The 26,610-nt window shown below is 37.7% G+C and overlaps 2 protein-coding genes across 3 annotated transcripts; both read right to left on the bottom strand.

Annotated features, from left to right (window-relative positions):
• Positions 1-10,361: 10,361 nt before the first annotated feature.
• LOC141658593 (alcohol dehydrogenase 1) lies at positions 10,362-12,898 on the bottom strand. Its single transcript, XM_074465517.1, has 9 exons — positions 12,779-12,898; positions 12,551-12,687; positions 12,407-12,453; positions 11,989-12,314; positions 11,511-11,593; positions 11,354-11,429; positions 11,012-11,169; positions 10,763-10,924; positions 10,362-10,671 (listed from the first exon to the last, which is right to left on the bottom strand). Exons 1-9 carry the CDS (start codon positions 12,816-12,818, stop codon positions 10,555-10,557), a joined length of 1,146 nt encoding a protein of 381 aa, XP_074321618.1. The 5' UTR covers positions 12,819-12,898; the 3' UTR covers positions 10,362-10,554.
• A 7,419-nt stretch (positions 12,899-20,317) lies between these two features.
• On the bottom strand, positions 20,318-25,496 carry LOC141586386 (protein trichome berefringence-like 7). Of its 2 annotated transcripts, none has more exons than XM_074407595.1 (4): positions 24,166-25,496; positions 22,761-22,919; positions 21,590-21,901; positions 20,318-20,675 (listed from the first exon to the last, which is right to left on the bottom strand). In XM_074407595.1, exons 1-3 carry the CDS (start codon positions 25,053-25,055, stop codon positions 21,592-21,594), a joined length of 1,359 nt encoding a protein of 452 aa, XP_074263696.1. In that variant the 5' UTR covers positions 25,056-25,496; the 3' UTR covers positions 20,318-20,675; positions 21,590-21,591. The 2 variants fall into 2 exon arrangements, with proteins under 2 accessions (XP_074263696.1, XP_074263697.1); XM_074407596.1 differs by having other exon boundaries at positions 20,318-20,683; positions 24,166-25,445.
• Between the last annotated feature and the right edge of the window lie 1,114 nt (positions 25,497-26,610).

Raw genomic sequence — 26,610 nt, 5'->3', positions numbered from 1 at the left:
GTGATCAAGAAGGATGAAAGGAACTTACGACTGAAGAATTTTCAAAGAAGATTAGTCAGTAGTTAGTTCGTCTCTCCTTTACGATATTTAATAATTGTTTTGAGTTAGTCTTAAGTTATAATTGTTACAATTATAACTTAATATCTCATACTCTAAGTTATAATCGATTGTACTATAACTTAAGGTGGCTTACGTAACACGATTTTTTCGAAAGAAATTTTTTTTTATTTTTTTTTTACAAATAATATTTGGGATTTTATTAAATATAATTTATTTATAAAAACGTTTTCCTAATTGGAGTCAAAATTGTCTTTTCAAATATTAAATAAGTTTATTATATCCTAAGAGATAATCCTAATTTGTAATAACTTATGAGTTGTAACAATATGTGATTAGCTAGTAATAGGATTGTTCATATAATAAATTGTTTTTGATCCTAATAGAGCTCAAAGTCTTGTACTACACTTCGAGCTAATCCCGTGTGATAACAATTTGTATGTAACCCAAATTGTTGTTAGTGGGTTGACTTCTTTATGTGTACAATGCTTGTTGTGCCAAGCTAAAAGATTAATTTTGCAAGTTTATCTTTTAAGTCAATCCTAATCATAAAATTTGTTAAAGATTGAATTTGGTTAAAAGATAAAGATTTCCTAGTAATCTTTATACTTTACGTTTTTGTAGACAAATACTAGTACACCACAAATTCCTATCTTATTATTAGTATAAATAGGACGTAAACAAAGTCATTAAAATTCACTTTTCCAAATCTCTAATTTGTGAGCATAACTTTGTCTTTGTTTTAAAGAGCTTTTAATTGCAAGATTTATTTTCTTTTTGGAAAGTCGTGTTACTCAAGTCAACAGTTGTCAAGTATCGTTCTGGAGAATAGTGGTCATAGATTTATCTCTTATTCGTTCAATTGTGTGAACAATCTTTGAGATACTCTTATTACTTTCTTTATAACGAGAGGAAGTCGAGTGTTTAGCGATACTCATTATTACAACTATAGTTAGTTGTAAAAGGGGTTGATTATTTTGTAATCCGTGGAAAGGTACTAAAATAATTAATCAAGAATAGTGGACGTAGGCTTCGGGGTGTGAAGCTGAACCACTTCAAAAATCCGTTGTGCAAGTTTATTTATTGCTTATTTTATTGTTTTTAATATTGTGTGATATTTGTATTACTTGAATTTAATCGATAAATTCAAAGTATAAATATCATACAAATACATATTCGATCAAAGTCGAAAAAGTGGTAGATACTCAATTCACCCCCCCCCCCCCTCTTGAGTATTTCATAGGGATCCATAGACTCTTCAATTGGTATCAGAGCCTCGTGCTCTTGATTGCCTAACATCAAAAGAGGCTGATCCGGCGTCTTTCTATTTTTGTTAGTTTGTTTTTTTATTTTATTTTATTTATTTTAAAATATCTTTTTATTATGGATTCCAAATATCTTAAGTGTCCTGTTTTCGATGGAAAAAATTATGGTCTTTGGAAAAATATGATGACTCATTACATTAAGGGTCATGATTGGGAATGCTGGAAAATTATTCAAAAAGGTCCTAATAAAATTACGGTACTTTCTAGTGAAGGCATTGCCCATGAAAAGAACGAGGATGACTACACCGAGGCAGACTACAAGAAAGCTGAGAAAAATTCGAAAGCTATGACTCTTTTGCAAAATGGCATAAGTCTAACTGAATTTGATCGGTTTTCTTCATGTACATCTGCTAAGGAAATATGGGATAGTCTTGAACTAGCCTATGAAGGAACATCTCTTGTCAGAAAACATAGAGTAGACTTGCTTATTCAACAATATGAATTGTTCTCTATGGAGGATGATGAAAGTATAAATAGCATGTTTACTCGCTTTTCAAATATTACCAATGAACTTAAAAATCTTGGTAGAAAATTCGAGTCCGAGGATATTGTCAGGAAAATCTTAAGGAGCTTAACTGAAAAGTGGCAACCTAAGGTTACCGCGATTGAAGAAGCTAAAGATCTATCCTCACTCTCTTATCAAGAGTTGCTTGGTTCACTTATGGCGCACGAACTTACTCTTAACAAGCGTGCAAGTGATTCAAGAAAAAGCAAAGGGATAGTTCTGAAAGCTGCTTCAAGCGATGAACATACTGACATTGAGGATGAAACAATAACTTTTGCTATCCGTTTTAAAAATGCTATTTTCAAGAACAAGCAAAAGAAATCAACTGTTGACGATAAACCTAGTGGTTCAAAAGTATCACTGTCAAACAAAGGTTGTTTTAAATGTGGCGAGGTTGATCATATGATAAAAAATTGTCCCACATGGAAAGAAATAAAGTCCAAGGCTAAAAGAGAAAAGACAAAGAATGAGTATAAACAAGTCATGATGGCATCTTGCTGGGGAGATCTGGATTCGGAAGATGATGAAGATCTTGATGATAATGATGATGGTCGAAGGAGGACTGATGTGTGTCTTATGGGAAAATCTGATTCCGAAGAAGAAGACGATGAGGTATGTTTTAATCGTCTTAAGAAACAAGCCAAGAAATTGTCAAAGAATTCACTCATTGAATATTTTGAGAAAACTCTTGACCAATGTCGTGAACAAAATCTTGAACTAATCGATTTGAAAGAACAAATTCTTGAAATTGCTGAAGAAAATCAGGTTTTAAAATCAAAGGTTAAGAAGCTGAGTTCTAAAGTTACAACTGATTCAGCTATAACCTTAGAATCAGTTAAATCTCAAAAAGCTATTTTAGAATCTAAGGTTATAGCTCATGATGTTATAACTAAAGAACTAAAAGAAAAGAATGCTTTATTAGAATCTAAGGTTATAGCTAATGATGCTATAACTTCAGATCTAAAAGAGAAAAACAACCTTTTAAAATCCGAGGTTATAGCTCACGAAGCTATAACTTCAGAACTAAAAGAGAAAAATGATTTTCTCACTCGGCAATTGAAAGATTTGAAGTCTGAATTGAGAAATGTTAAGAAACAACATTCTCTTGAAAAACACATATTAAACAAAAGATTTCTTGACTTTCGCGAGAATTTGTTAAAAAATAATATTCCTAGAGAGTCAGAATATGACCATAAAGAATGTCAAAAAGAAATAGAGTCTTTAAAATATTTACTTAGACATGCTAGAATGGTTTATGACAAATGGGAAGGTAGCACTAAAGTTCTTAATTTCTTGTCTCAGCAATCAGATAATAATATGAAAATGGGATTAGGACATGAGTGCTATAGTCGTAGAGACCATGAAAAATGCAAGTCTAGCCCTTCTGATCGTGATTTTAGGAAACGGAAATATGTGGATTTACCGGAGTATTTAATATGTACTTATTGCGGTAAAACCGGCCATATCCTAAATTCATGTATCAAGCGTAAAATTGATCTAAATGAAGGGATTAAATTTGTCAGAGAATCGGGTGTTAATGAAGAGGACTTGTTAGAAGAGAAGGAGCATGAAGAAACTAGAAATGATGAGTTTAGATGGAATTGTGACGGTGGATTTAAAAAACCAATAAACCTTGATTATCAAAGGAAAACTCATGCTACTACTTCCAATGCTAAATCAAACTATCCTACCCGATCTAGTGTTAACCAAGCGAGATCTAGATACACCAATACTAGTCAATCTAATTCACCCGTCAAAAGGAAAATTGTGAGACAGGTTTGGATTAGAAAAGATGAGATTTTTAGGGTGATTAACGTCAAAGGACCCAACTTAGCTTGGGTACCAAAAAATCGAATCTAATTTTCTTGCAGGTTATGGTGAAAGAAAGCAATCAGTGGTACCTCGACAATGGTTGCTCTAGACATATAACAAGTGATATCAGTTAGTTTCTTTCACTAGATCCTTTTGACAGAGGTACGGTTACTTGTGATGATAAAAAGGGAAAGAGTGCTAAAGTTATAGTATATGAACTATAATCTCACCGCAATACACAAAAACGGGAGTCTGGGGTTATGGAAGACTCCACTATAACCCCAAGATCGAATTCAGGGGGAACAAATGAGTTTTTTCTGCAACTTACAATCATTGGTGCAACGTATGAATCAAATCATGGAAATTATCTACGATGCTCAAGATGTCCAGGTATGTGCTCTCACTATAAGAATCTTAATTTTTGTTTTTGCGTGTAACGACCAAGAACATTAACGATTCTTTTAATTTTCTATATAATACCTTGAACTATACCTTTTTCAAAATTCTATATGAGACATTAATTTTTACGAGACCATGTTGAAAAAGGGAATATATATAAAACTTGAGTTTTGTGGTACCGCGAAACAATGGACTGAGATATTGACTAAGACTTTAGTTAGAGAACGTTTTGAGACGTTATGATTGGAAATTGGTTTAATCAGTGGCACCTAAAACCGTCAAAAATACTTATTTTCCTTATATGACTGACTAGTTGAGACGAGATTGTATGACTGTGTCCGTATTTCCGCTGCTAAATATTAACTTTGATGAAAGGCATATTATATTATGAGATTGATTGATATGTTAATTACTTTGCAAATTAATTACATTATATTATGTCGTAACCAATTTTTTCAACGTATCCATATTTCACTCAAATTCACAAATAATACATCTACTCAAATAGAAATTGATTTAACTTTATGTAAATTTTATCTTATGAGATAAAATTATGAGTTGTTAATTCCTAAACTATCTATGCTTGTCCTATTCTTTATTTCTTGCGTACAAACTACAAAAATTTGCCTGACATCCTATTCCTAAACTACCTATACTACAGTCCTATTCCTATTCCTATTCCTATTCCTATTCCTACCTTATCTTACTTTAGTTTTCCTTATTATAACACCATTCCTTTTCTATTCCTATACAAACCCAATTACCATTCCTATTTAACCCTTTATCTTCCCCAAATTAATCTTTATATACTAACCTATCAACTACACAACATACCAAACAACTTACCAAATCCTTCCATTAAAACGGTCAATCGAGCAAGAGTGATATAACTGAAAACGGAAACAGAATTTGGGGGAAAGCGGTTATGGTTGATGTTGAAGCAACTGAAAGAGATAGGGTGGAGATTTTGGATGAGGGTGTGCTGGAGAGTGGTTTCAAAGATTGTTGTTCAAAGAGGCGATGGTATTGGGTACCGCAACTCGAATCGAAATCGATAAGCTGCGTCTGACTAAGCAAGAACGAACCTTGGATTCTTTGGGTTCTGAAATATAATATTCACGCGGGTGGGTTATATCCCGTTTATTATTCGGAGAAAGCCAGGCTAAACTTCTTTAACCTTTGTTTCATTAAAAGACAGAGTATTACGGGCTGTTATGAATGATTGAATGGCCTGAGAGTGTCAGTGTATTTCAAATGAAAAGGAGCGATTGGAGTGGAAAGATATGGAGTAAAATCGAAGGATCAAATGTGATCGAATTCTGAGTTTGATGGGTCATGCTCTTCACAGGCATGCTCTGTTTAAAACAAAAAAAAAATCTGAAACGTATTGTTGAGCAGAGGATGGTTGTGCAAGTACAGTCGGTGAATCGGGTGTTCTTGATTCCCAAATAGTTGCATTTATGGAGCGAGTTGATTCGAGGTTGGAGAGTAGTGTTCTGTTTTGGCTGATGTGAATTCCAACTTTGCTAATATGAGTCTATCTAGTTGCCCGAACCCAGGTGTGGTTATGAGTGCTTCAGTTTCCCTTGAACCGGGAATGGATGGTAAAGCGTCAGTCAGTGCTGAATTTTATCGGGTCGGAGGTTCAGGCACAAGTATCGTTGTTGGCTGTTATTAGTAACGAATTACAGGCACACGGTTCTATGTTGACTAGTGTAAAGGAGTTTGTGAGAACGGTATTTCCGTTCCAAAGGAAGTATTTGGGTTCCATTACTGGTTGTACTGGTTGTGACGATAGTGGAGCGGTTATCGCTGAGGTTCGGGGCTGTAAGAGGCGATGGAGAAGGTCGTGTCGAATGTTGAAGGTGATATATTTGAGAGACGACTTAATTTGAACACTAATTAGTTAACTCTTGCTTAGACCGTCTTACTAACCTTGAATTCCGCACCATTTTCAAACCACCAAACTAAACCACCATCTTAATCATATTACTACGTATTTTTCAATGGTTATGACTTAAATATGTTGTTAATTTTTGCTTAGTAGTTGCCATAGACGATGTCATAGTTTCTATTTTAGGAACTTAATTTAATTTTGTTTTGTGTGCTTTTGACTTGGTTATATACTTAGCTTCGGTTTATATTATTCTAGTCATTTTATGTCTTTTTCTCGTCTTTTCGATGATGTCAAGAGGGGGAAAGTAAATGGACTTGATAGCGTTATTTGCCTAAGCTTGCTCCTTGTCAAGATCATACATCTCTTAAGGTCCTTAGGTGCTATAACTTAGCTCACATATCAAACCGTTAGTTCAAAGTAATTACAATTATGATTGTTTTTGGATTGAGGGGGAACAAAATCGTAGAAACAAATCTAGGAGACTTGCCATCATCAAAAAGGGGGAAATTGTTGGACCATGTCCTAGTCACGTTTTATGTTTTGATGATGACAAGTGTATTATAATTGTTTTATAAGTTTGCACGTAATTGTTTGTTAAGTCTTATAGATTAACGAGGTTATGAAATTGCAAAAATGATGATTTGATGAAGCGGTTTGAGTTCGTGATCAAGAAGGATGAAAGGAACTTACGACTGAAGAATTTTCAAGGAAGATTAGTCAGTAGTTAGTTCGTCTCTCCTTTACGATATTTAATAATTGTTTTGAGTTAGTCTTAAGTTATAATTGTTACAATTATAACTTAATACCTCATACTCTAAGTTATAGTCGATTGTACTATAACTTAAGGTGGCTTACGTAACACGATATTTTCGAAAGAAAATTTATTTTATTTTTTTTTACAAATAATATTTGGGATTTTATTAAATATAATTTATTTATAAAAACGTTTTCCTAATTGGAGTCAAAATTGTCTTTTCAAATATTAAATAAGTTTATTATATCCTAAGAGATAATCCTAATTTGTAATAACTTATGAGTTGTAACAATATGTGATTAGCTAGTAATAGGATTGTTCATATAATAAATTGTTTTTGATCCTAATAGAGCTCAAAGTCTTGTACTACACTTCGAGCTAATCCCGTGTGATAACAATTTGTATGTAACCCAAATTGTTGTTAGTGGGTTGACTTCTTTATGTGTACAATGCTTGTTGTGCCAAGCTAAAAGATTAATTTTGCAAGTTTATCTTTTAAGTCAATCCTAATCATAAAATTTGTTAAAGATTGAATTTAGTTAAAAGATAAAGATTTCCTAGTAATCTTTATACTTTACGTTTTTGTAGACAAATACTAGTACACCACAAATTCCTATCTTATTATTAGTATAAATAGGACGTAAACAAAGTCATTAAAATTCACTTTTCCAAATCTCTAATTTGTGAGCATAACTTTGTCTTTGTTTTAAAGAGCTTTTAATTGCAAGATTTATTTTCTTTTTGGAAAGTCGTGTTACTCAAGTCAACAGTTGTCAAGTATCATTCTGGAGAATAGTGGTCATAGATTTATCTCTTATTCGTTCAATTGTGTGAACAATCTTTGAGATACTCTTATTACTTTCTTTATAACGAGAGGAAGTCGAGTGTTTAGCGATACTCATTATTACAACTATAGTTAGTTGTAAAAGGGGTTGATTATTTTGTAATCCGTGGAAAGGTACTAAAATAATTAATCGAGAATAGTGGACGTAGGCTTCGGGGTGTGAAGCTGAACCACTTCAAAAATCCGTTGTGCAAGTTTATTTATTGCTTATTTTATTGTTTTTAATATTGTGTGATATTTGTATTACTTGAATTTAATCGATAAATTCAAAGTATAAATATCATACAAATACAGATTCGATCAAAGTCGAAAAAGTGGTAGATACTCAATTCACCCCCCCCCCCCTTGAGTATTTCATAGGGATCCATAGACTCTTCAGGAAGGCACTTTGCGTGGATGAATATCCAACAAAGATACAAGGGGTAGATCGATATTCGAGTTTGTGTTTGGTGTATGGTCGGAGCCATGGATAGCAAAGGCATCCGAAGTTGGGTAGTTTTGTATAGTCCGGTTGTAAATTATGCATTATGGAGTAGAGTGTTTGGCCTTGTAGCGTTTTAGTTGGCATACGGTTGATGAGATACGTTGCAGTACTAAAAGCGAAGGGCCAAAAAGTGGTGGGTAATTGAGCGTGGGAGAGTAGGGCCAAGCCCGTTTCAACAATATGACGGCGTCGTCTTTTGGCGTATCCATTGTGTTCCGGGGTGTGAGGCGAAGAGGTAAAATGACTTATGTCGTTGTCTAGTAATGTCGGGTTTAATTTTTGAAATTCGCCTCCATTGTCGGAAAAAAATTTACGGATGGGTTTTTGAAAGAATTTTTCGACTAATGCTTTGAACCGAACAAAAACTTGGGTTGTGCCGGATTTATTTTTAAGCGGAAAGAGCCATACGTAATTGCTAAAGTGATCAACAAATACAATGTAGTATTTGTATTTTTCTCGAGAGTAAACTGGGCTTGTCCATAGGTCGGAATAAATTAATTCGAGCGGTGCGGTTGTGTGAAACGATGAAACTGTGAAGGGTAGCTTTTTGCTCTTGCTAATTTGACAAGATTCACAGTACGTAAAATCAGAAATAGAGAATGATAAATTTTTATTAATTGATTTCATAACGTCAAGACTAGGATGCCCTAAATTATGATGCCAAGAAGCCGAGTTGGAGCCTTTGGTCATGACGTGAGCAGTCGGTTGCAGGAGGCTCAACTCGTAAATTCCGTGGTTAGCCCGTCCCTGGAGCAGTGGTGTTCCCGTCGACAGTTCCTTAACAACAAAAGAAGAAGATGTGAAAACTACATAAGCATTATTTTCCCGACATAATTGCGAAATCGATAATATATTGCGAGATATGTGTGGTACACGTAAGACATTATCAAATTTGAGAGATGAGAAGCAAAATGAACCTATGTTGTCGATGGTAAGTTCTGAACTGTCCTCAATAATGAGGTTGTCGGGACCAAAATAAGGAGAATGACAGGCAAGGGTGTCGAGGTCGTGGGTAACATGGTTTGATGCGCCACTGTCCAGTAGGTAGTTAGGGTTTGGTGGGTTCGATGCTCCCTGGGTTGCCGTGTGGGCTTGGGGTGGCGGGTTGTGTTGACGGGTTGGCGGTTCGGGAAAATAATGGTTGGGAATAACTTGCGAAATAGGGGATATTCGGCAATGACATGTCCAACTTGTCGGCACCATTGACACCGACCTTTGAAGGGTCGGGGGTTTGGATTGGTGGAGGTCTGTTGGTAGTTGTTTTGGGGGTTGTATGAGGTGTTGTATTTCTGGTGGGAGTAGTTGTTGCGGTTGTGGTGGTGATTACAGTAGGCTGGGTTAGCCGATGGTTGGAAAAGGTCGTTGTTGGGTTGTTGTTTGATTAGTAACTCGTGTTGAAGCAACTTTTCGTGGAGTGCTTCAAACGTTATAGAGTGTCGAGGACTGGTTTGTAGAGATTATAGTCAAGGCCCTTAGGACCTTGGATATAATGTCTTCGGGGTCTATAACTTTACCCATTAAAGCGAGTTGGTCGATACTCGCTTTGATGGAATTCATGTAGTCCGTGATGGTTTGATCGGTGGTTTTGACGATTGAGTCAAGCCGATCTTTAATTTGTAAGATATGTGCTCGTGAGGGGTTAGCGTAGGTACGAGCAAGAACATCTCACGCCTCTTTCGAGGTTGTCGCGCGGACTATTAAGGCTTGAACAACCGCAGATAAGGTACCCATAAGGGCACCCAAAATGAGACCATCTTGTTTCAGCCAAGTGTAGTAGGCCGGATTTGGTTTCTCGGTTTTGTCAGAACCGGCAATGGTTGGGGAGAGACACGGGTTGCTGCCATCGAGAAATCCGAGCAGACTGTATCCGAATAGTATGTGGGTCAGTTGAAAATGCCAGGAAGTGTAGTTTAGAGGGGTTAATTTGACACAATGGTTCAAATTTAGGGAGGTGAGAGGGGTGTTGGTGTCGTGGGGGTTGGGAATGGTGGTTTCTTGGTGAGTCATGGTGGTCGTTGGTGGGAGTGTAGAGATGGTAGTTCGTTTGAAGGTGTGGCGGCGTGGGTGAAGCAAATTTTTGGAGGATCGATGAGAGTTCTTGGATACCATATAAGACAAGGGTTTTGATATTGTGAAAAGGATGATTTCATTGAATGATAATTACAAGGTATTTATACTAGTGCTATGAGAATATACATAATATAAACTTTCTATGTTTACAATAGAAATGCAATTTTACTTTGCTTGATTGAAGGGCTAATTGATTATCTTGTGGATCTTGTGATTTGTTAATAGTGGAAGGAATATTGTTAATACTTCATAACACACAAAACATGATTCACAACACAATGTCGCGAAATAAGGAGATAAAAAAACAAGTTGATAGACGAAATTCGAAAACAAGATAACATAAGCATAATTACTCCCTAACTGTCTCCTTTTCGACTCCTGGTTATAGAACGATAATGTCCTGATTTTTAAGCATCCATACGAATGATGCACCTGATACCTTCACCCTTGGCCATAAGTTCAAAGGCCTTGTTGATGTCTTTGAAGTCGACTTCATGTGTTATGAATTTGTCGAGTTCCATCTCCTGATGAATACACCCCCATACGGCCATACATCAAGTCGATTAGGCACTTAAATGTTTAATAAGCATTGCTTTTGGGAGGAAAGAAGTTTACCTTGTTCATGTACTTCTCGACGACAGTTAGTATGTCAGTTCGAGGTTTGTAGTTTCCAAAGAAAGTTCCCTTCAATGTCCTTTCATTCAGGAAGTTCATGGGATGGGTTTTGAAGGCGTCGTCTTTGTTTGGTACACCGACAAGGACAGCAACACCCCAACCCTGCAATCGCGATCAAATCAATATAATCAAACCAGAACATCTTTCGATTGTAACTCGATTTAGTAGTAACTGGATTTGAGAACATACATCATGGACGCATTCAAAAGCGGAGATCATAGCTTGGATATTTCCAGTACATTCAATACTCCTGTCAACTCCGCCATTGGTCATTTCAACAATCACCTCTTGAACTGGTTTGTCATGGTCTTTTGAGTTCACGAAGTCGGTCACACCGAACTTTTTCGCTGTTACCAGGTAGAAATATCTTCATCAGAGTCTAATTATCATTTGTCAAACAAATCACAAATTCATGGAATTTTTTCATTATAAATACGAGCATATATAAAAGCATTTGATGTTTCAGATTACTCGGAAATAAAGTTCTGCTCATGGTGAAAAAGACATCATTTGTGGGAATGGGAGACTAACCTGCTTCGAACCGACTAGGAACAAGATCCACACCAATAATCCTGGATGCACCAGAAACTCTGGCACCTTCAGCAGCCTGAATACATAAGCAAACAAGCAATAATCAAATCTCTTGAGCAAAACTACCACTTAAACACTTAGATCAGCTGTTACAAACCGCGAGACCAACTGCTCCTAGTCCGAAAACAGCGACAGTATGACCCTTCTTCGGTTTTGCAACATTCACAGTAGCACCAAAACCTGCAATGGGAACGTCAAAGTACATTATTTATTCACCAGGCTATGCTTCACTTTGCATAAATAGGATTATACATCTAGTTGTACCATAAACATTGTAAAACCAAGGTATAAGAATCCGAGCTTCTATGTATTTTTTCTGAGCTAATTCAAAGTTTATTTTTTTAATGTGTAAATGGATAAGCTCAATACTTTCTAATAAAAATAATATTTTTTAACATAAAGCTCAATACTTTCGCATTTTGAGGCGTGCGTGCACCCATGGACGGTTCGAAAGGATGATTCATGTCAGCCGACCCCAAATCATTTTGGGATTAAGGCTCTGATGTTGTTGTTGTTGTTGTATAAAGCTCAAATTCTACACCGTACAACATATACAACTGGTTATTTCAAGTCACCTGTAGAAATTCCGCAGCTGAGAACACAAACTTTGTCAAGAGGTGCTTCAGGGTTGATCTTAGCAAGACAACCAACATGAACCACAGTGTATTCACTAAATGTCGATGTTCCGACAAAATGGTAAATAGGCTTGCCATTAATTGAAAACCTTGATTTCCCATCATGAAGCATTACACCTCTATCAGTATTGATCCTCAGCAGATCACACATGTTACTCTCCTCGGATTTGCAGTGAGCGCATTCCTTGCATTCCCCTGTGAATACAGGCAGAACATGGTCTCCTGGCTGTAAGTCTGTCACTCCCTCGCCTACGCTTTCCACAATTCTGAATTACCACGTAGATGACATCGTTAGAAAAAAACTAACATGCATGAAATAAAAAAAAATCCTAAAAAAGAGAGATTATCATTATCATACCCTCCAGCTTCATGACCGAGAATGCGAGGGAAAACAGGAGTTTGGCCCTGCAAAAATATCAAAAGATCAAATATACAGAAATGAATATGAAACAGGTGAGTCGAGGTTGGTCGAAAAATCGAGCAAAAAGGGTATGTAATGTACCTTGGCCTCCCAGAAGTAAACATCAGTATGGCAAAGAGAGGTGAAGAGGATCTTGACACGAACTTCCATGTTCTGAGGAGGAGCCACCTCCACTTCCTCTATTACTAGTGGTTTCCCTGCTTCCCATGCTACAGCAGCTACATTCATACAGTTTATATTAACAATGTCTCAGTCGATAAAAGTAGTGGGACATAAGATGGAACACGGAAATGAAACTCTGATTATTACCTTTGCACCGAATAATTTGGCCAGCAGTAGTTTTCGACATAATTTTTCTCTCTGTAATTAACAAATTTTTAAATTTTTTGTTTGTGTGTGGTGTGGTAACAAATTAATTGGGTATTTATAGGGAGTTAAAACACCTGAATTTTTCTGCAAGAAAACTATTTTTTCGCCTTTTTGTTCAAGAAACTGAAGAGTTTTAAAGAGACGTAAGATAGGGTGAAGGGTTTTTTGTATTGATTGAACAAATATACAACGTACATGAGTATGACTTATATACACCCTAAACAAATCTCCAAAATATTATTTACCTATTCTAAGGCCTAGAAATAAGGTAACCGTATCACAATAACTTACAAAGCAATTAAAGAATATACGGAAAATATTATGTACTTCGTAATATCTTCTCAATACTCCCCCTCAAGTTGGGACACTTGGTAACTTAACACCCAACTTGGACTGAAGATATTCGAAGGCTTCTCCACCTAGCGCCTTAGTGAATAGGTCAGCTATCTGCTCCTTGCTTCGCACATGTGTAGCTGAAATTGTCCCTTGAACAAGATGATGACGAACGAAATGGCAATCTATCTCAATATGTTTCGTTCGATCATGAAAAACTGGATTTTTAGCAATGTGTAGCGCAGCTTGATTGTCACAGAAAATTCTCATAGGCTGAGAATGGTTTACTCCGAGAGATGCAAGAAAGGATTTTAGCCAAATCAGCTCACTCGTAACTCCTGCTAAGGCTCGATACTCGGCTTCCGCGGTGGACTTCGCAACTGTAGTCTGTTTCTTCGCCTTCCATGAAACTGGCGTGTTTCCCAAGGCTACGAAGTACCCGGTCAATGACCTACGTGACAAAGGGCGCTAGCATAGTCGAGTCCGAGTATCCCCGCAACGATAAATCACATCGTTTATCAATCACAATCCCTTTCCGGATCGCCTTTAACATACCGTATCACTCGTAATGCAAAGATCCAAATGTTCTTTCCTTGGGCGTGAACAAATTGTGACAAAATATGGACCGAGTAAACCAAATCGAGCCGCGTTATGGTTAAGTAAATTAAGCGACCTACCAGCCTTCGATACTTCATGGGATCACGTAAAATGTATCCGTCTCGCTAGCGACAATAACTGTGATTCGGTTGGATAGGAGTGCTTCATCGGTTTCGCTCCTTCCAATCCCGCCCGTAATTATTTCCAAAGCATATTTTCATTTGATCGAGGAAGAGTCCTTTGGACCCGTGTGCCACTTCTATCCCCAAGAAGTACCGTAATTTTCCGAGGTCTTTTACCCCAAAATCAAGGTCTAGAAACCGCCCGAGACGTGTGCTAGCTTCGTCATTGTTGCTCACGATAATCATGTCGTCCACATATACCAAGAGGCCAATAAATACACCGTTTTTATTGTATGTAAATAATGAGTAATCGGCTAGGGATTGGACGAAGCCATACTTTGTCAGTGAACTAGTTAACTTGGCAAACCAATTTCGAGAGGCTTGCTTTAACCCGTAAAGTGACTTAAGCAATCGACATACCTTATTTTGGTTCGTCAAGTGATATCCCGGTGGCATTCTCATATAGACCTCCTCACTCAAGTCCCCATGTAGGAATGCATTGTTCACATCCAATTGAGCTATCGACCACCCCTTTGCTACTGCCACGGCTAGAAGGCACCGTACACTCGTCATTTTTGCAACCGGCGCGAAAGTTTCATGATAATCCACGCCTTCTATTTGAGTATATCCTTGTGCTACGAGCCTTGCTTTATATCGCTCTATCGTTCCATCAGCTTTGTACTTCACTTTATATACCCACTTGCAACCAATGGGTCGCTTACCTGCTGGCAAATCCACCACTTTCCAAGTACCATTTGTTTCCAGGGCATTTATTTCATTAGCCATAGCCTGCCTCCATTCGGGTGCTTTTGCTGCCTCGAGGTAATTATGTGGTTCTCGAACGGCATCGACTCGTGCCAAGTAATTCCTGTAAGACTCGGAAAAATAACTTGTAGTGACATAGTTAGCTATTGGATAACGCGCACTGGGTGTCTTTGACGATGAAGAAGGAGATGGTTGAGCACTGGGAACGGGGTTTATTATACGGGTCGATTTACAAATATAGTCACTTTTCCAATAAGGCTCGAACCTTTGGCGAGCACCACGGCCAAGTTGTTCTTCAACAGCTTCATTTTCTTGGCCCAAATTTTCAATGTCATGAATTAATTCATTACTCCCAGTAGTTTGCTCTTCTTGATTTTTATTTAATTCCTCACCTTGAACTCCCTGATCCTCATCAACATAAGCATCATCATTTCCTGAATTGGCGTCAATATTCGGATTTTCGAAGTCATCATAGGATTGTTCCAAGTTGCCAAAATTAGCAGGGGATTGTGACTGTATTGTATCCGAATGACCATTTACAAAATATGGGAACACATGCTCATAAAAGACAACATCCCTTGACACAAAAGATATCTTACGTTTCAAATCGTATACTTTCCACCCCTTTTTACTTTGTGGGTATCCAATAAAAATACATCGTTTGCCTCTTTCGTTAAATTTGTCTCGTGGTTTGTCTTTGTTGTGAGCATAGCATAAACTACCAAAGACCCGTATATTATCAAGTTTTGGTTTTTCTCCATACAGAACTTCATAGGGTGTTAGGCCATTTAGAACTCGAGTGGGAGTTCGATTAATGAGATACGCAGCAGTCAACACACAATCCCCCCAAAATTCAATCGGTAGATTTGCTTCAAATCGGAGAGCTCTAGATTTCTCTAAAATGTGTCTGTGTTTTCTCTCTACTCTCCCATTCTGCTGTGGAGTGTCAATGTTACTGGTTTGAAATATTATCCCACATTCATTATAATATTCTTTCATGGTTCCTGACAAAAATTCGGTTCCATTATCACTTTGAACTACTTTAACTTGTTTCCCGAACTGTGTCTTAACCATTTTGCAAAAATTAATCATCAAGTGACTTACTTCTCCTCGATCTCTCATTAGAAAAGCCCATACTCCTCTACTTCGATCATCCACAATGGTTAAAAAATAATGTGCTCTAGTTAGACTCTCAGCATGATAAGGACCCCAAATATCGCAATGAATGAGAGAAAATAAATCACTACTACGTTTATTATTCAACTTAAAAACCGAACGTGTTTGTTTGGCTCGACAACAAGAATCACAAACTTCACTAGAGTTCCAAAATAAATCACACCCAATTAAAGGCGAAAAAGAAGATAAAATACTGCTTGAAGGATGGCCAAGTCGTCTATGCCGGGCGTGTATCACCGTTGGTACTCGTTCTTGCCACAGTGTCTTCTCGATCAATCTTCAAGTAATAAACCCCGTCCTTGAGCTCACCCTGTCCAATCTTCATCCTCGTAGACTGGTCCTGTATAACACAATAGTTAGGATTGAATGTCACAACGCAATTATTTTCCCTAATCAATTGTTGTACAGAAATTAAGTCGCAAGTCAAGGACGGAACGAATAACACATCGGATAAAATAAGATTTTTGTTTATTTTTACGCTGCCATATTCATGCGCTATTATATGTGAACCATTCGGCATTCCTACTGTGGACGGTCTACCAATGACTCGTTGTTGGAGCAGCTCGCGTCGACCTGTCATATGGTGGGATGCCCCACTATCGATCATCCAATTACCAACACACATACCTGATGATTTTTGGTTTTGACTACCTCCTGCCTTTCCTGCTAAGAGGCTTCGAACACGGCTTATTTCTTCAGCTGTTAAGTCATTGCGTTGGCCATCCCCGTCACTTGTAGATGCAGCATTAGCACTTTGGTAGTCATTGCCTCGACCACCACCACGACCTTGTCCACGGCCTCCTCTTCTTCCACGGCCTCGGCCTCTAGAGGGATACCCGTGTTTGACGAAACACTTGTCCTCTGTGTGCCATGGCTTCTTGCAGAACGTGCACCGTGGTGGTTTCACTTCCTCCTGTTCATCGCCTGTATTACCCACGGTGGTTTGAACGGCCATTGCTGCTTCGATCACCTCTTCCTTACCCTTTGTGACAGCTTTATGCCTTTCCTCGCGCAAGACCAGGGCATATGCTCTACTTAGGGAAGTCACGTCATCCTCCATGAGCAGGTTCGAGCGAATGTGTCCGTATTTAACCGTGTCAAGACCCATCAGAAATTGATGGACCTTCTCTTCTTCACGTTCCTTGGTGAAGAATGTTGCTGCTCCGCATGTACAATTCGGCGTTTTACTGTAATTACCCAACTCATCCCATATCGATTTGAGTCGAGTATAATAATCGATAAATGACTGATCCTTGCCTTGCTTGCACTCGTTAAGTTCAGCCTTCAATTGATGAACCCTCGGTGCATTGCCAGCCGAAAATCTCTCCTTCAATTCCTTCCATATTTCAGGCACCGTACCGGAAAAGGTGATGCTTGAATGAAGTCGTATCTCAATGGCGTTTCTCAGCCATGCTTTTACCATGGCGTTGCATTGACGCCATGCTACGGCTTCGAGGGTTTCTTCTTCTCCGGGTAAGGTTTCTGGTCTTGCAACAGTACCTTCGACAAAAGCCAACTTATTTTTGGCGTCAAGACCATTGCGGATTGCGTCGGCCCAAAGTTCATAATTATCACCATCAAACTTGATTTGTGTTAATGACAAGGCAGACTATCGATTTGATGGAGGTACAAAGGGAAGACGGCAAGATTGTGTCGATTTTCTTGCCACGCCTTTCCTTTTTGTCTCCTTGAATAATAGGTCCTGTCATTGCTTCGTTGTTGTGTAATTATTTGTTGTGATGAAAAAAGAAAAAGGATGGTGAATTAATTGAAACTCAGGATCGATAATTACTGCTCAGATGCCATAAAGAGACGTAAGATAGGGTGAAGGGTTTTTTGTATTGATTGAACAAATATACAACGTACATGAGTATGACTTATATACACCCTAAACAAATCTCCAAAATATTATTTACCTATTCTAAGGCCTAGAAATAAGGTAACCGTATCACAATAACTTACAAAGCAATTAAAGAATATACGGAAAATATTATGTACTTCGTAATATCTTCTCAATAAGTTTTTAGTTCACTGTAATGAAGATTTCCTGTGGACTGTTTTTTTATGGGATGCCAACAGAATGAAGTCGCTGGTATTTATAGGCTTACTTTATATAGTCTGGAAAAAAGTGTGTGAGTTTGTTATAAAGAACACGGATTATAGAATAAGACGGCTTCACCCGTGAGACGGCCTATTTTTTTATAAAAAGTTTATAATGGAACAACTCCACGTAATGTAAACTAGTATAGATCCCGCGCTAATGCGCGGTTTTTAAATAAGAATATTAAAGAAAATATCAATTATACAACTAATATTTAACTCAATTTGAAATTTAATTGTAAAATTTCCTATTATTAATGTTTTGTATTAATGGGTTGAAAAGGAAAAGTTCGTAATAATCCAGTTGTAGATACAATATAATGAAAGCCCAATTACAGCTATGATATATTAAAAGCCCAATTACAGATATGATATAATAAAAACCCAATTATAGCCAAATTCATTTAGGCGGGAAAATTTTGGAGATCCCTTATTCTTTTAGTATAAGGGGATATAAGGGGATTAAAACCATACTCTTTGATTGGTTTTAATTAAAAACAAAAATCATTATTAGCTAAATTGAAGGTTGGTTTAGAGATCGGACCATGATTTTGACTTACGGAACAACATGTCTTAATTTAGTGGTTAAGACGGAAATAGTGTGTAAACTAGCTAGATTCCGGTTCAAATCCCCTTTTCCGGCTTTCCCTCACTGTAATGCCGTTATTATTCAATTACTCATTTAACACATTAAGCCATTACGTATTCTATCACGACGGTCTTTAACACTAGATTATTGTTTTATGGCGTAAATGGAGCCGTAAGGCGTAAGGGTGCGGACCACCTCTAATGACTTTACCAACTAAACTAGCAGGACCGGCCCAGGGGCCGTGCAAGCGGTGCGGCCGCACAGGGCCCCCGATTTGAAGGGTCTCAATCGTAAGAAATATTTGTGTTAGTTAATGATTAATTTAACGCGTATTTTTAATATAATAATCAATTTGACTCAGTGGTAAGAGTAATGGTATATATTGTCAATCAACACCCTTCTTTTAAATTTAACTTGGGTGGTATTGCTTCTTTATCATTTAACTAACCATTATGCCACTTAGTTGTTGTTAAAGAATGGAAAAGAAATTTATTTATGTACTTCATTCCTTCTAGAATGAAAAAAAAATAGCCATATAAAAATACTCAAAATAGTAAAAATATATTTTTCCAATTATTCTATTAATAAAAATGGTACTCGGGGCCCTTTTTAAGATTTTGCACAGGGCCCCCAAATTTACCGGGACGGCCCTGTAAACTAGTTAACATTGCTTCACTATTCCATGTTTTGGCAGTGCATTTTATTGTCCATTAATTTCGGCTAGCAATACGGCAGACCTGGGATTCAGACGTGAGAAAAATAATAGCGTCCCGAAATTCGTAGACCAGTTTTCTCCGCTGGTTTCGCAGCGTAATTGTGGTCTCCAAGACAACTAATTTTCATTTTCATGGTTGGATGGTATTGCAGTGTAGACGTGTAGTAATAAATAAACCAGCGATCAAAAGAAAACGAGAAATTGAATTTGAATAAACAACAAATGGTTCATTATTGATTTCATATGCATTCTTTAAACAATTTCAACGAAATCACGTAAACTAGAACTCGGAACCCGTATTTTCCCTTTATTAGTTACTCCATATTATAAATCATGCAATATGATTTTATGAACTCGAGATCAAACTTGGTGCTCCGGATGGCTTAGTTGTTGGCTAGAGCCAACACCATCTGCACCGACTTCTCTTGGCACAGCGTGCATTCCCTTACCAACCATATCAATCTCGTCCTTGTGTACGTCCACGTGCACGTTCACTTCGTCCTTGACCGATAACACCGTTGTCTCTGGACCATGGGGTCCAGGTATTACCAACTCCTGCACCTTCAAATGCTCGTCAAAATCGACGTCTGTCCTTTCCTGAAGGAGTTTCTTTTTCTTGCAATGCCTCTTGAAAATGCACCAAATACAGAGCAAAAAGGATCCAAGTACAAACAGACAACCAAAGGAAAAGACGACAACGATTATGACCGTTGGTTGGTCTGATGATGATTGTGTGGGGACGGGAGTATCGGTCGACAAAGGATTGTTGGTTGGGGTGTTTGAGGCCATATTTGATTTTTGTGTCGGAGTTGCTGAGACGGTTGAGGTCAGATGAATGTAGGAAGCTATTGAAGCCGGGTTATATTTATAATAGATAATATGCAAACCTATAATCAGAAGCATGCTTCTAAGATTGTGTTGACTTAACACTCATGCTAAGATATGAAGATTGCATTACAAAACACTCCTCATGGTTTCTCTCAGGAATAATTGACAACTGGTTTGTGTTCTAACAGACGAGTCATACATGTTCCGTGTTTTTTTTTTTCCAAAATAATCGATAACTGAGGTAATCAGGTAAATTTCCCAAAAAAAAGTTTGGAAATTGGAACGAAAACATGTCATATACACAGTAGTACAGTACCATGGTAAAAGAAGCAGGAGCGGAAACTACAAAGTCAAAACAGGTTAATGAGTTCAAGAGCTATCAGATTGTGGTTTTATAAACATTGATACAACAACTTGGCTGCAAACGATTGTGCGAGAGTTTGCAGGGATTTCTAGCCTTCTATATTTTTCATTCAATTTTCGTCCAATTTGTCCTCGGATGAAGATGAAGTTATCAGGAATTACCAAGACCAAGTTTGAAGACATCCCCGAAATCTACTTGCTTTTGACCTTTTCGCTTCACCAAAAGAATCCAAACAAAATTTCACAGCACTGCATGTCTGCATAAAACACAAAATTTGCACCATTAACAATTTGTATGTTGATATGAGCAATGCCAAAAAAAACTTTCTCCACATAGAGATACAACAGGTACTAATTATAAAACAGAATGCTTTAGGTTGTTAATTAGGCAGTCACAAGGCATAGACTAGAAACCTATGTTACTCCAATTCCGCTAAAAGTGTCAGGCACAATTTGGTGACAGTAGGGTGACACAATTATTCTGTGAACAAAAAATCATATTTTTGACTTAAAATGGCAAGTTGAAGTATCGTGTTGTGTCAGCATGCCAAAGTGACGGAGTGTCAGACACGCAGCCAAATTGGAGTATCAGAGTAGCTTCAACAGATGCACAGTTCAAAGTTCAAACTATTAACATTGCTCTCTTTATTTAAACTCCTTGGGTACCACTTTCGTTAATTGCTTTCTGAACGCTAGCTGATTCCTCATATGAACTTGTACAAGTTATTGTTTATTTATATTTTCCGTCACAGTGTGCATGTACTAGTTTACTGCCGATATAAATAGCATTTTCAGTAAGGAAATTAAGTGACTTGTTTTGCTCAGGACTATATAGCAGCTAAATCAAAGACGAGGCAAAAATATGGATTCTAGAAGACTAGAAATTATAAAATACTTCTCTTTCACTAGACAAAAGGCATCTACAAACCATGTTGGTATTCTTGGACACATCTTATAGCAATCTGGGTCCTTGGATAGCGAGTATTTGCCAATTTTGAGCAATGTAGGTGCTCTATTAATTGAAAATCCATAGTTTTGTATAATATATAGTAGGACACTGGAAATAAAATTCTAGTCCGCCACCGCTACATACAAACACTTGGCTGTGTGAAAGTTAAGATATTTCAACGAAGGTAAGAAAAGCCAAAAGGAAGAGTTACCACCTTCAATTTGCAGTAATATTCCGCGAGATCTGATCTTTATGAAGCAGGTATGTGAACATAATCTCATTCCACATATCAGGCAACCCAGGAAGGCACCAATGACTGCAATCTGGAACTGATGGGTTGTCACTAAATGTACCAACATGTGCGTCACTTCGGTATGCTCCCATGGGGGTAACATGTAGGGCTGTTACAGGCACCGACATTTTCTTCACAACCCGAAGTATGGCGTCTGAAATCGAATTTTTATCCCTTCCCTGTGTAGTCGATGTTGGTCGTCTACTCACTTTGCACGTGTTACGATTTCGACCGCTGAAAAATAAGCAATCTTTTAGCCAGAATATCAATAAATCCAGTGGGGATATAAATGCAGAAGAGTAAACCTGAAATCTTGACTAAGGATTGGAAAACAATAACCTTCTACAAATGCAGATTTTTTAATCAACGTCTATAGTCAAGGAAGCAACCAATCTTTGCATAATTGAGTGTCGAACGTTGACCACCCTTGTTGTGCGTGAGTTTGTACATTAACAACCCTAATACTACGACCAAAATTAGTTCAGCATACTCTGCTGTGATATTTTGTTTTTTGAATGAAGCTTACAAACTCGGGTAGCAATTTCAAGTGCTGCTCCTGTACTAACTAATACTCCGTATTAGCAGAATCAACTTGGCCATACATTGACGGAAGGTAAACCATAATGTAGTACTATATTAAACTAAACCCAAAAATCTTGCATGGAAGGACGAACATTAATCAACTGGATTTGATTTCATCAGCATAGCAAAACTCGTGATCCAAGGGCACTTAAGAATGAAGCATTTTTCCAGCCAAGCAAGTAGTTGCTATATTACTTGTATGAGTATCCAACACAAGTGTGTGTTCAAGTTCGGGCTCCGCTAATTTATAACAAATTCTCATAATTTTTGGTTCAATATGAAGTGTCCATAAATCATACCCATGCTGGAGTGTCAAGTGTCAAATATGAAGAAAAGTGACATATCACTTACATCGTGAAGGGAGGATAGGGTACCATAATTGTTAAGTGGTCTGCTGATCAGGAATGACATGCATGGAAGAAATACTATTACGAAGCACAACACAGTGTAAAAAAAACTGAATACGGAGTATGATCTACTGGCTATAGCATTTAACTGAAATCAAACTCACCTCCAGTGAGAACCTTCAAACGTTCGAAAGAACACGTGAGTCTTATTAGGATTAATCTTAGACTCAACCCATGATGCCCAAGTTTCAAGAGCTTTTGTCAGTGCTTTTGTGACTGGCATACCAAGTTTAAGTGATCCACCTACCTGAAAATAGGTTCCTCTGGTTTCAAAAGTACAAATCAGAATATCATTATATCGTTAATATACAGTAGCCAAAAACTTGGAGCACAGTAAGAATAGAAAAACATTCATATGTCAATAGAATGCAAGGACAATCATATGTAAGATTAATGGACTTCTCCTTCAAAATAACAAACGGAAACGAACAGGACACGAGAGATATCAAATATCACAACTGAAGACCCTAGAGAAGAATTTCAACTATATGATACATCCAGAAAATGATGTATTAACAACTGAACATTCTAGGAGTTCAATGGCCACATATAAAAAAAAAGGCCTACCTAAGGTGCTAGGTAATTGTACACACATAATTAACGGCACCATGCTTAATCCGAAAACTCTGATTTTTTAGGAGCTTGTCAGAAAATCATCTTCGGCAATATTTAAATGACGTTTCTCACGAAAAAATACTGAATTCGCTTTGAGGAGTTTAAGGAGGTCCAGGTATTTGGAATTTGGAAACATATTATTCAGGTAAATAAATGATGTTGCTGAAAACAATGACAAAAAATGAAATTCATTTGCCGATATGATGGAATGCCAACTAAGAAACACTAAATAAGCTCGCAAATCTTCACAATTGGCAATCCTCCTAAGATGAGAGACCATATAAGACCCGTCAGATACAATAAGATATTTGCTTGCGGAAAAGTATTTAAGATCTCCGTCTATGTTCACCATAATCAAAGACACAAGAAGCTAATTAACTGCGTGCAACTGTACGAGTAGGGAAATAATGTAGTTTCTACTTTTTTATTGCAGTAATAAATAAACTATGGTTAGATAGTCAATACATACAAAGAAACCAAACCTATATTTCTTTAAATTGGAAATCAGGCACAGAAGACTTACTTAAATCAGAATGCAAATTCCCTTATTTAGTAAACAAAGAAACATAGTGGCAGCGGCGTCAGTTCAGCAAATCAGTAGACAATCAATCTATAACTTATACGGAGTAATTGGCAGACAAAAAAAAAATATTCTTGGAAGTTACTAACTTAACTAGTTCAGCAAGCTAATCATTGGACAAATGCATGAGAACGACTGATGACAAATCTCATCAGATAAATACTACGAAGTATTTGTACAGTGTACACAGAGATAAGCAGAAAAAACATAAACCGTGAAACACAGAATCATTGTGCCGAGGTTGCACAATTCTAGGATTCTTAATACTATTAGCCAAGGAAATAGCTATAACAGAAAAGGTGACAGTAACTTACGTTTCAAAAAGCTTGGTCTTGGTCCACCAGTGTCCAGTGTTGAATATCAGGATATCAGAATCAACCCACTCTCCATTAATACTATCCATTTTGTCAAGCTTAAGTGCCAACTTGACTCTCTTGGGCGCCTTCTTAGGTGCCGGAGTAGGCAATACAAGGAAAACAGATCGATAAAACTCCACAGTAAAATCATACGAATCAAACCTCACTTTCAAAAACCTAATATTCTTCGTAATTTCATTCTGATTGACTTCATACACAAACCGCTTATCATCCACCCCCGACATCAGCATACACACAAAAGACTCCCATTGTGTCCGAGTCAATGAATCGCCAACAAAAACAACCCGTTTTCCTCTAAGATACTTCAAAAAGGCTTGCACATCAAACCTAGGAAGATCACACTTATTCGGCTTCCACCTCCAATTCAAATACTCCTTATCCTTCCTCCCATTTGCCAAACAATTAAACCCTCTTTCCGCAAACGGGCAATCAGATGCATTATACAAAGGGTAACCCTCATCTTTCACCCATTTTCCATCAAACACATTACATTCACCATCATTCGGCCCCGGGATACCGAAACCCTGATCTCTAACATTAGCCTCTAAATCAGGTGAAAATAACCAATATGCACCAGCTATAGCTAATATGAAGGTAAAAAGTGATCCAATCACTATAACTCCATTTACAGATCTAAAGATTGAATTTTTACCACTACCCACTAAACCTAAATCACCATAGCTAGAAACCCTTGTGTAAAATCTCTTAACATGCAAATTTGAGCTCAAATTAAGACCATTAATCAAGTCTTTTAAGAATACCCAGTACAGTAAAGCTGCTAAATATATCAATGTTAATGATCCCAGAAACATATATTCAAACTCCATTAATCTGTCTCATTAATTCACTTTTTACTAGATCAAAACACAATTACTCTAATCAAAGGTGAGATCTTGTTGAACAACATGCATGAAACAAATGAATCAATCTAAACAAGAAATGACAATCTATTGAAATTACACAAATACTCGTGTAAGGCGGTCTTCTGTAACTATTTTCTAAGTAATTGGGATCCGCTTTACACAATATTACTATAAAACCGTCTTACACAAGACTAACTGAACTTACAATGCGTTTTTTGTTTGCTGGAGGTGTGAAGCTGAAGTTTGGTTGAGTGAGAGGGTGATTTTGGTCGTGCAGACAGTAGCACACTAGCAGTAGATGTAGATATTGTGAAGGGTATTTTTGTCATTTCATATGGAAAGCTAGTATAGTTGTTGTCCTTGTTGAGGTTGGGTTGGTTATAGTTGTCTGAAGATGTTGATCTTTCTGTAAGTTTGGTAAAATTATATTGAAATTATGTTGAATACAAGAGCTAAATTACAATGTTTATATAGGAGTTACATAACCCTAAGATCCTAACTAAGATAAATTAGTTGCCTAATGTTAGCCTAAGAATAAGGAAAGAAGAATAAAATCTTGACTAATATTAACAGAATAATTATTCTCCAATATCCCCCCGCAAGACGGACGGCCGGGACGAGAGACCGATCTTGGACATGAGCATATCAAAGCGGGGTCGAGGCAAAGCTTTGGTGAGAGCGTCAGCTAATTGATCATCATTGGCAACCGGAACGACACGCATAACACCTGATTGTACCCGTTCTCGAATAAAATGATAATCAAGGGCGACATGCTTCATGCGAGAGTGAAAGACAGGATTGGCACTAAGGTTTGTGGCACCGAGATTGTCACAGTAGACCACAGGAGTCGATGGGAGCACAATGTGAAGTTCCATAAGTAGGTGTCCAAGCCAGGTAAGCTCAGCAATGGCATTGGCAACGGATCTATATTCGGCCTCCGTAGAGGAGCGAGACACAGTGCGTTGTTTCTTGGAACTCCACAAGATAGGGGTGTGGCCAAGGTAAACAATGTAAGCAGCTGTGGAGGTAGCATCATTAGGATTATCACCCCAGGCAGAATCAGAGAAAGCGTGTAAACTCAGAGTAGTGTCGCGTCTGATAATAATGCCGTGGGCAGGGGTACCAGCGAGATAGCGAAGGAGTCTTTTTAATGCGATCCGGTGAGGTACGGTTGGTTGATGCATAAATTGGGACAGCTTACTCACAGCGAAACTGATGTCAGGACGAGTGAGAGACAGGTACTGGAGACTACCCACAAGAGCACGGAATTCAGTGGGATTATCAAATAGGGGACCATCTCCAACACTCAATTTCACCGTGGAGTCCATAGGAGTAGAGCATGGCGAGGCATCTAGCATTTTCGCACGAGAGAGAAGATCGAGTATACTTGTGTTGGGTAAGGAATAACCCTTTAGAGCATGGCTGAACTTCAACTCCAAGAAAGTAGGCAAGTGGACCGAGATCTTTGAGTGAGAACCGGCGGAGAGAGCTTGAATGAAGGACGTGACACGGGACGCAG

This window comes from Silene latifolia, chromosome 6 (genome assembly GCF_048544455.1).
Source record: "Silene latifolia isolate original U9 population chromosome 6, ASM4854445v1, whole genome shotgun sequence".
Taxonomy (NCBI): Eukaryota; Viridiplantae; Streptophyta; class Magnoliopsida; order Caryophyllales; family Caryophyllaceae; genus Silene; species Silene latifolia.
The sequence above is the reverse complement of the archived record's forward strand: the minus strand, read 5'-3'. Positions and strand labels throughout refer to the sequence as shown.

Bases quoted from the DNA above. Each gene is read 5' to 3' on its own strand.
- LOC141658593 (XM_074465517.1), bottom strand. From the start codon at position 12,818: ATGTCGAAAACTACTGCTGGCCAAATTATTCGGTGCAAAG. The intron at 12,688-12,778 runs GTAATAATCAGA...GTATGAATGTAG, and splicing joins CCAAATTATTCGGTGCAAAG to CTGCTGTAGCATGGGAAGCA. The intron at 12,315-12,406 runs GTATGATAATGA...GTGGTAATTCAG, and splicing joins CTCGGTCATGAAGCTGGAGG to AATTGTGGAAAGCGTAGGCG.
- LOC141586386 (XM_074407595.1), bottom strand. From the start codon at position 25,055: ATGGAGTTTGAATATATGTTTCTGGGATCATTAACATTGATATATTTA. The intron at 22,920-24,165 runs GTAAGTTACTGT...TTTTGAAACCAG, and splicing joins AAGACCAAGCTTTTTGAAAC to AGGAACCTATTTTCAGGTAG. The intron at 21,902-22,760 runs GTGAGTTTGATT...CTTATTTTTCAG, and splicing joins TTTGAAGGTTCTCACTGGAG to CGGTCGAAATCGTAACACGT.